The 10476-nt window shown below is 41.2% G+C and overlaps 1 protein-coding gene across 3 annotated transcripts in view; it reads left to right on the top strand.

The window, feature by feature from the left end:
- The window catches only part of SLC45A2 (solute carrier family 45, member 2), a 71130-nt gene that overhangs the window by 53128 nt on the left and 7526 nt on the right, over positions 1 to 10476 (top strand). For 2 of the 3 annotated variants that reach the window (XM_006896797.1, XM_006896796.1), the window contains exons 4-6: positions 2027 to 2170; positions 2819 to 2942; positions 9758 to 9981. In XM_006896797.1, coding sequence (XP_006896859.1) covers positions 2027 to 2170; positions 2819 to 2942; positions 9758 to 9981 — 492 coding nt within the window. Of the gene's footprint in view, positions 1 to 2026; positions 2171 to 2818; positions 2943 to 9757; positions 9986 to 10476 lie in introns of all 3 variants that reach the window. The other variant, XM_006896798.1, reaches the window with a different exon arrangement.

Genomic DNA, 10476 nt, shown 5'->3' with positions numbered 1-10476 from the left:
TTTTTTATTTCCTGGCTGCTGGTGCCAAGAGTGTTGACTGTGGAGCTGAGCAAAGTGAAGCTGTGAACAATCTCAATCTCTTCGCCATCCATCCTAATGCTACTGATTGGTCCAGTGGTGAGAATCTTTGTCTTCTTGATATTGAGCCTCAGTCCATACTGAAGGCTGCAGTCCTTTACCCTCTGCAGCAAGTGCATGAGGTCCTCCTCAGTTTCAGCAAGCAGGGTTGTATCATCTGCATAACGCAGATTATTAATAGATCTTCCACCAATAGGTATGGAGAAAAGAATTACCTTACACCTAATGTAATAAATTGTATTACATCTAATGTAATTTTTCTCTTCTGTAATGTAATTACCTTCCATAATGCATAATGGATTAATCAATTGAAGTCATAGTATAGGGTAGATCTCAATTGAAAGTTCTCAGTTATTATGAGAAGCACCGTATTATTAGGAGCACTATACTCTTTCACAGAGAGAAAAAGACCTATAGAGGGAGATGAGAAATACAGACATTGGCTACAGAAGCACCTATAGGATTGCCGGCGAACACTAAAAGCTGAAACAGTTAAGGAATGATTTTTTTTCTTAGATTGATACTCTGAATTTGGACTCTAAGCTTCCTACACTGTGACAAACACAAATGTCTGTTCTTTTAAAATCTCCCACTTGTGGAATTTGTGTTACAAAATCACTGTGAAACAAAGACAAGCTCTGAGTAAACACAGAGTTCATTTAGATGTGTCAACAGAGGCCAGATACAGAACAGAGAGGTGGCGTAGGCACCTGTCTAACAGCAGGGCACTTCTCACTCTGTGTTTGTTTTACATGTCTGCAAAACAAATTGCCACAGACTTAGCATCTTAAAACCATCTCCACTGATTATCTCATAGTTCTGTATGTCAGAAGTCTAGATGGATAACTCAGTTCTCTGCTTTGGTTCTCACAAGCCTGAAATCAAGGTGTCCAAAGAGCTGCATTCCTATTTAGAAGTTCTGGGAAAAGTCCACTTCCAAGCTTATCTGGTCATTCAAAGATTAGATGTTAATTGACTCTTAACATCTTAGCCTGAAGCAAGAATCTCCAGTCTTTCCCCCACATCACACCTTCTGGGTCTAAGACTTGTTGTTGTTCTTAGATGCTGTTTAATTCGTTCTGACTTATCTGTTGTTATTGTGTGCCGCTGAGTCAGAACTGACATGTAACTGACCCTCCAGCTGGTTTTCAGAGGCAGTTAATTGCATAGGAGGAGCTTGTCCATCTTCATTCCATGTGGCATCTGGTAGATTTGAACTGCATACCCTTGGCTTGTCAGTGCAACTCTTTACCACTAGGCTGTCACATCACATAAACAAAACAAAACTCGGCCCAGTTCTGCACAATCGCACAGTCATGGCTATGTTTAAGCCCATTGTGTCAGTCCATGTATCTGAGGGTCATCTTGATTTTTATCAACATTTTACTTCACCAATCGAGATGTCCTCCAGAGACTAGGCCATCCTGATAAACACATCCAAAGTACAGAACTCACAATCTCACTGCACCGTCTTTGCTTTTAAGGAGTGTTCTGACTGCACTGACTTCTCTGGCAGATTGATTTGTCCTTCTGGCATTCCATGGTATATTTCATACTCTTTGTCAGCAAAATAATTCAAATACCTCTTCTTCTTCAGTCTCCCTGATTTGTTTTCCAGGTTTTACGTGCTTATGAGGCAATTGGAAATACCATGGTTGGGTCAGACACATCTTAGTCCTCCAATTTATTTCTTTACTTGTCAACAATTTAAAAAGTTCTTTTTCGATAGATTCGCCAACTGTAGTATGTCTCTGGATTTGCCGATCTTCACCCAGTAAGTCCACTCTTTGGAAACCTTCTTTGCCTTCTCCTAGAGCCATGTCCAGAAAAACACGACCCCGTGTGGTGGCCCACTGACAGATGTGTGACATAGTCGTGTGCTCTGGCTTCTGCAGCTGCCTGGGTGTCTGCTCAGAAGATCACAGCTGTGTTTCATGATTTATTCCAGAATCAGGGAGCCATGAGCATGAGGTCCCTGCTGAGGGCCCTAGTGACCATGCCCTCTCACTACCGCTGCCTGTGTATCAGCCACCTCATTGGATGGACTGCCTTCTTGTCCAACATGCTCTTCTTCACGGACTTCATGGGCCAGGTAACAGGCACGCTGTGCACACATTCAATCAGCATCTCTCAAGCTTCTTCTGGACCAGCTTCTAGGATGGACAGAGTAGGGATGTAGGAAAGCATTTCTCTAAACAGTTCCCTGACAAACAGATTCTGGAAGCAAAATTACATCACCTGGGATACTTAGAGGGTATGATGGGCCTACCAGGACTTGACCAAATACAACAAACAGGTGAAAGTCCATGTGAACTGTAGCAGTCACGATAGGCATGGGTCTTGAAGGGTGGGCAGAAGTTGGAACAATAGAGGAAATGAAGATGGTTTTGCAAATAGGAATATAAATAGCACGTGTGGAGATGAGTCAGAGGCCTGCTGGCTGTAATAGAAGATACACAGCGGGGTTGCCTAAGTCAGGAAGGGCCAGGTGTTAGATGGAAAGAGGGGGAAAGAGACAAGGAAATCTTGGTTAGGTATGATGCAGAAGGAAGTATGTCTTTCTGGGAGCTCCCAAAACTCTGTGACAGGACAGGAAAAGTCACTTGATTATGGCAGAATGAGCTCTGCACCCCAGGGAGGGTCCATCAAGCTGCTCTCCTAACCCAGAGAAGCAGAGCAGGGGCGGAGGGATTCCATCCACATGCGCCTGTGACTCACCAGCCTCCCCTCTCTCTTTCAGATTGTGTACGGTGGCAATCCCTACAGTGCACACAACTCCACAGAGTTTCAAATCTACCAAAGAGGCGTGGAGGCTGGGTGTTGGGGCTTATGCATCAATGCTGTGTTCTCTTCCATCTATTCTTGTAAGTCTCCTAATCCGAAAGATATCTGCTAAAGGGCTCAGGTCTGACTGAATCTCAGATCTTGTATTTTCTCTATTGGCCTAGTCTGTGGGACATTGCACTGGTAACAAAAAAAGGCTGCGTCTCTGGTGGCTCCAATCCACCTCAGCTCTATTGGAGAAAGATGGGCAGTCTCTTCCCTCGTGATGATTCGCAGCCTCTGAAGCCTGATGGTGGGTTGCTAGGGATCAGAACCAACCTGATGATTATGAGTTGGACGCTTGAGTTATACTTTTTAAGGCAGAATGTTCTTGAGAAGTAGGTGGAGACTAGAGGAAAGTATTTCTTTACAAAAGGACACAGGAAATCTGTTTTCCTTCTACAGTCTTTATAGGGAATGCGAGGTCTCTGTGATTATTTTCTTCTGGGAATCAAAGGATTTCTGATCAAGGTTCTCTGGAAATGGAAAATATGTTTTGTTGTGGGTTTTTTTTTAGAGGGTAGTAAAATGTAATGGTGAACAAAAAGTGAGGGACAGATTCCAGCAGCAAATAAAAGTAGGTCCATATACTAGTGGAGGCCAATAATGGAGGTTTTGTCTTTTTTTTTTTTTTTTAAACAGTGGAGTTTTACAGAGAAATTTACAGATTTACAGATGATACAAAAATAGGAGGAATTGTTAAAAGGGCAGTTGACAGAATCAGCACATAAAATAATCTTTAGCAATACTTGGAACACACCCCTTTTTTATGTCCAGGATAATCATTCAGAGCTGGTGTTAGATGCAGCCATTTTCTTCAGTCCCTGGGACTGCACAGTCACTTTTTGACTAGCAGTGGGTCTCAGACCCATCAGAGGACAAGTCAAACTTGACCCTTAAATTTAGGAATTTTTATTCATGAAAGGGCTGTTCTTTGCCAGACTTTCAGCTTTTGTACTGAAGTTACTTGCGTTTCTAAGTATCTCTTCAAATAGCTGCCTTGCCTTCTCCTTCACTGCCCCTCACACTTGGGCAAGAGAATTTCTCTAATGAAGTTTATAGTTATCTTTTAGGTATTAAGACATAACATGATCATTTTCCTGCATGAATATAATCATTAAGCAAACAGAACTCAACCAAGCTTATCCTGTTTTCCTTCTCCGTCTTAAGGACAGCCCATCAGGTGTGATAGGAATTGAAGAGAGGAAGCACGGATGCCGGCTGGTCATTTCCAGAGCTCTGTCTTCTATCGGGATGACTTGAGGCAATGCTCAGTTTCATAATTGATTCAATACAATGCCTGATTTGTTTCCTGTAGACATGGTACAAATATAATAGTTATTTGGACATATGTGGACAATTTGGTTCTGGACGAGGGATTTCTTTTCTTCCTGGTTTTATCTATTCCAGAAAAATGAGACAGGAGAGATGTAGGGAATGCATAGATTCAGAGAAATAGGAGAGTAAGAATTTTCTAGGACCTGGGGTCATAAGAACATTTTTAAAAACATACTTATTAATTTATTTTTTCAAGTCAGCTCTGTCATACCACTTGTGGGCACCCAAATGTGCCTACTAAGAGGTGTATCAGGTTAAGGGTCAGCCATCTTCAACACAGCCTGCATTCATTTAATAGCAATATGGATAGAATGATGAGAGAGAGAGATGATAAATGATAGATAGATAGATAGATAGATAGATAGATAATTATGGATAAATAGATACATAGATACATAGGTAGATATTGTTTTGTTCCTTTGAGTTGGAACTGACTCATTGCTGACCATGCAGTGGACTTTCAGAGGCAGTAAATCAAGTGTGAGGAGATGGCCCATCTTTTTCCTTCAGAGCAACTGGTAGATTTGAACCTTGTGCTTTTGAGTTGCCAGTGTAGCTCCAGCAGAGCCACATTGCATAAATGAGTGGATGGATAGATAGATAGATAGATAGATAGATAGATAGATAGATAGATAGATAGATAAATAGATATAGATGATAGATAAAATGACAAATATACAGACAACTACCACTGTATCAATTCTGACACACAAAGATCTTAACTTACGATGGAACTAAACATTACTGAGTCCCACATGGTTCTTACAGTGGTCACCATGCGCATTGTCACAGCTATTGTGTCAACCTATCTATCTGAGTGCCCCCCTCAACACAATGTCGTCCTTCAGTTACTAATGCCTTGTAGTCATGTGTCCAAAACAAGCGAGTTGTACAATGTTTTGTTGTAATCCAAAGGCTTTATTGGCTAATTTGTAGAAGTAGAACACTGAATCTTTCCTTCTAGTCTGTCTTAGTCTGGAATCTTCCTCTGAAATATACTCCCCGAGGATGATCTGGCTGTTGTATTGGTAGCACAATGCTCAGCGTCATAACAATATTCATGGCACCATAGTAGGACAAACTGACTAATGGATGATGGGAAATAAGTGGAGCAGACTTAAAACACTTATTGATGAAGATCAGTGTAAATTACACTTCAAAACAAAGAAAAGAAAAAGCCTAACAAGTGGGCCAATAAGCCATATCATGATGAATGAAGAAAAGATTGAAGTTGGCAAGGTTTTATTTTAGTCCACAAATAATATCCATAGACGCATCAGTTGATAAATCAAGCAATATGTTACATTGGGCAAATCTATTAAAAGATGTTTTTAAAGTATTAAAAAGCATACATCTTCTTTTTTAATTTATTTTTCTTTTATTGTATTTTACATTGGTTTACTTACAAAGTTCGTATACATTGTGTTTCACACTATTTTTAATTCACATGGTGGTGTTTCATACAATCATTCCCATGCATTATGTTTTTTAAAATTTTTTTATTATTAATTTTGATAGACATTTACAGAGGTTTTAGATTTCCATTCATCCATTGAAGCACTTTTCTCCCTGCCCACCCATCCCCACTGGCTCGCTCCCCCCTCAGAAAAAAAAAAGAAAAAAAATATTCCTTCATTAGTATACAATTCCCACATCCCTTCCCCCCCCACCCTGAGTACACTTCTCTATGCAACCTTAAAAAAAAAAAAAAGCATACATCTGTCACAACTCTGATTTCTTTAGGGTGTATTCCCAGTAGTAGAATAACTTGATCAAATGGTACTTCTATTTTCAACATTTTGTAGAATTTCCAGACAGTACCATTTTATATTCCCACCAGCAGTAATTGAGAGTTCTGATCTCTCCACATCCCTGCCAACTTTCATTTCTCCTTTGCTGTCCCACTAAATTTTGTTATTGTTGCTGGAGTGAGATGATATCTCATTGTTATTTGATTCACATATCTCTAATAGCTAGTGATATAATATCATCAACAACCCTGTGTTATATAGATGACACAACCTTGCTCGTTAAAATTGAGAAAACTTGAAACGCTTGCTGCAGAAGGTCAAAGACTGCAGCCTTCTATATGGATGGCATCTCAATATCAAGAAAACAAAGATCCTCACCACTGGACCCATAGGAAGTATCATAACAGATGAAGTATATTCTGAGGTTGTTAATGATTTAAACTTGTATGGATCCACAGTCAACATTCTTGATGCAAGCAGTCAGAAAATCAAAAGACAAGCTGCACTGGGAAAATCTGCTGTCAAGGATCTCTCCACAGTGCACCAATGTCAGTCTAGAGGATAAAGTGCACCTAATCCAGACTGTAGTCTTCTCAGCTTCTTGCTATGCACCTGAAAGCTGGACAGTGAATACGGATGACAGAAGAAGAATCAACGTCTTTGAGTTGTGGTACTGGACAAGAGTTTTGGACATACCACGGATTGCCAAGAGAACAAATACATTTGTCCTGGAGAGAATGAAACTAGATTGTTCCTTGGAGACAAGGATTTTGAAGCTCCTTCTGACATACTTTGGGCATGTTGCCAAGAGAGACCAGTCTTTGGAGAAGGACATCATTCTTGAAGGATCAAGGGTCAGTGCAGAAGAGGAAGACCCTGGATGAGATGGATTGACACAGTTACTGTGAGAAAAGGGCCAGGTGTGTCAGAGATGGTGAAGTCGGCTCAGGACAGGCCAAGTTCAGAGCCATTGTTCATAGGGTCACTATGGGTTATAGTTGACTCAATGGCACAAAGCAATATAACAACAACAATAGCTAGTGATTTTGAGCATTTTCCCCCTATGTATTTGTTAATTATTTGCCTTTCTTCTCTTTCATATCTTTGTTCATCGTTTCCTTTTGATGCAATTGAATGCTCTATAAAGTTTAGATGTGAGACCCATGTCCTGTTTTTGCAGCATTATTCGCAATATAAAAGAGATGAAAGCAGCCTAAGGGCCCATCAAAAAATGAATATAGAGAGAAACTGTGGTACATCTACACAAAGGAATATTACACACCACTGAAAAGCTATGAACTAGTAATACACTATGCAACATGGGTGCATCTGGAAAACATTCTGCTGAATGAGAAATCTCAGTCATGAAAGAATAAACACTACATTGGATCCCTGTTTTAGCAATATGATGGATATGAAATGGGGGAAGCAGGAAAAGAATGGATCGATAATAAACACTGCAGTGAAATAGGTGAAGAGAAATGTAAACTGAAAGGAATGGATGATTAGACATTAAGTGTATGAAAACTGACAATCTGGAATAAGAAAAACATTACAAAGTGGATTAGAGGAGAGGGAGGGAGGAAAAACTGTATATGAAGATTGAATGAACACCAGTCTCTGTAAATTTTCATTAAAGTCACTATTTTAAACTTTTTTTAAAAAGTTTAAAAAGCATAAGTATCTTTAAAAATCAAAGACACTTTGAAAATTGAAGTACACTTTCCCAACCCATCATATTTTCGATAGCTTCAATATGAATTTGAAAGCTGGAAAATGAGTGAGGAAGATCAAAGAAGAACTGATTCACATGAGTAATAGTGTAAGTGAAGAATATTAAATAAATCAGGGAATGATGGGAAATAAAACACCACCCCAAATTTTAGACTAAACACTGCAAGAATATATCTTAGAAATAAGGATATCAAGCTTTGATCTGATCCACCTTGGACTTGTTATCAGAAAAGCTCAATCCCCAGAAGAGAGCGTGTTTGGTAAAGGACAGGGTCAGTGGGAAAGACTGAAGCCTTCAATGAGACCAACTGGTAAAATGACAGCAACAATGGCTGAAATATGGCAGCGAGAGTGAGGGCCATACAGAACCCAGCAGGGTTTCAGTGTGTTGCACGCAGAGTCACTCTGAGCTGGAACCATCTCCCTAACACCTAACAACACAACTTGTAACTGACTGTCTTCTTTATGCTGGGTCACATTCTGGGTGACTTCACAGATATTTCATCTCATTTGATCCTAATAGCAACCCCAAAGGGAGCACTTTTTCATTCCATTTTCTAGATAATGAAGCCAAGTTTCTAAGATGTTAAGCCACTTGTCCACAGAACAAAGGAACCAGTGATACAGGAGAAAATCGCCATGGAGGGAGCCTTTTACTGGCTTTGGAAGGGCCAACAAGTCAGGGACAAGTGTTGCCAGTAATTCAGCCCCTTTGTCTCCTTCTCTGCACTCAGATCATGACAGCTAAGTGAAACACATCACTTAGCTCATTCTGGAAAATCTGACCTTTGACATTTTCCCCAACTTGACTTTGATAGTACAGGTATGCTTCACTTTTCAAAAGTATATTCGATGCCATTTTGCTTTTATAGAAGGCCTATATTAGTCGCTCTTTTTGAAAAACCAAAAGAAATCCAAAGAAAATGTTTACTTTTACAGCGACAGGAAGAAAGATGAAGCCGATGTTTGGTGTAACCGACTCACATTGCTGACCCTTCAGTGGATTTTCAGAGGCTGTAAATCACACTGGAGATTTCCCAACCTGCAGACCAGCTGATAGATTCGAATCACTTGCCGTTGAAACAGCAATGTACCTCCTTACCACTGAGCCATCAGAGCTCTCTTGAAATACAACAGCCAGAGTCATAGCACCAAGCTCCTTCCTCAGGAACTACACCCAGCACCTCAACTCCAAGTCACCACAACTTTGACCTCTATCAGCGGACTCTGTATGCTGGTGATATTTAAGGTTCCGTGTGTTATTTGGCACGGGCAAGTGCATTACTTTTTCAAACTTGTCATAGAATGTCCAACAATTTTCCCATATCCATTCATGGCCAATTTCTTCATTTTACACCATTTCAGCTTGCAAAAGTCATCACCTAAATGCTTTGCTTTAGGGTAGCAGGAGAAACTTGGATTGATATCTTGGTCCTATTAGGCCAGAACGCTTTTCAATCAGGTAAAAATAAACAAAAGCAGCAAAATTCTTAGTTGCTAAAAAGTTGGCTTCACCTCATGATGACCCCATGCATTTCAGACTAGAAATGAATAGATCGCCAGGCCCTTTTTTCCCAAGGCTCTTCTGGATGGACCAGAACCTCCAACCTTTGAATTAGCAACCAGACATGCCATTAATGCTAAGTACCACTCAGAACTTCTTAATTGGCATGGCCCCCATGTTCCTCCCACCTCGTGTAGCTCCACAGGCATATGGCCAAGGCATGTGTTTCCACCTTGTCTTTTGCCTCCTTTTGTTCAGCTGCTTGTGTGTGAACAGTGCTTGGTCCTCCTCTGTGAAGACGACTATCAGCCAACCAAGGCAATTTCAAGCCTTTTTTTATGAAAAGGGCTTAAAGCTGATTCCAAAAGCCAGCTGTTTCCAGCACCAACAGGGAGGCACTTTTGTTGCTTATTCTGTATCAAAGAAGCCTCCTAATAAATTAGTATCTTCAAAGACAAGGATTGTCTGAAGTGGTTAAATACCAGGAGGCCCGTGCCAGCTGTGATTTCGCCCTCTCTTCTCTTCACAGACCTTCAGAAGTTGCTGCTTGCCTACATGGGACTGAAGGGGCTCTACTTCATGGGGTATCTGCTGTTTGGTCTGGGCACGGGCTTCATCGGGCTCTTCCCAAACGTCTACTCCACCCTGGTCCTGTGTATGATGTTCGGCGTCATGTCCAGCACCCTGTACACCGTGCCTTTCAATCTCATCGCCGAGTATCACCGTGAGGAAGAGGAGGAGATGGAGAAGGAGGTGAGCCTGTGGACCTCTGCTCTGGGTCACGGCTGGACTCACAGGAGGCAGGGAGAGGGGAGGAGATCTGGTGGGAAGTGTATAATGGAGCTGGAAAATAAGGCCACTTTATTAATGTAATAGTATTTCCAGCTGACTGTCACCATGGCATCTCTGGTGCTGTAGTCCTTGAGGGGTTGGGCAGATAACCCAAACATGGAACTTCTCTGGCCATTCAGATCCACCAGTGGTTCTATGGGAAAAGATGGGCAATCTCCTCCCATGCAGTTTACTGCCTCATACACGCAATGGGCTCTGGTGCGTCAGAAAGTCTGAAGTTGGCATGGAATAGGACAGGGTTCAGATCTGTTGTTCATAGGGTCCCAATGAGTCTTACTCAACTAGACAGCCACTAACAACAATAATGCCCCCAACAGAGGGTCAGCTATGAGTCAGTTCTGCCTTGATGGCAGTAAATTTGAGTTTTTTGAGTTTGATTGTCACCAAGGTCCGGGG

Source organism: Elephantulus edwardii, unplaced genomic scaffold, assembly GCF_000299155.1.
Source record: "Elephantulus edwardii isolate Elephantulus edwardi_28Jun2011 unplaced genomic scaffold, EleEdw1.0 scaffold00191, whole genome shotgun sequence".
NCBI lineage: Eukaryota > Metazoa > Chordata > Mammalia > Macroscelidea > Macroscelididae > Elephantulus > Elephantulus edwardii.
Note: the sequence above shows the minus strand (reverse complement) of the source record. Positions and strands in the feature narration are given on the sequence as shown.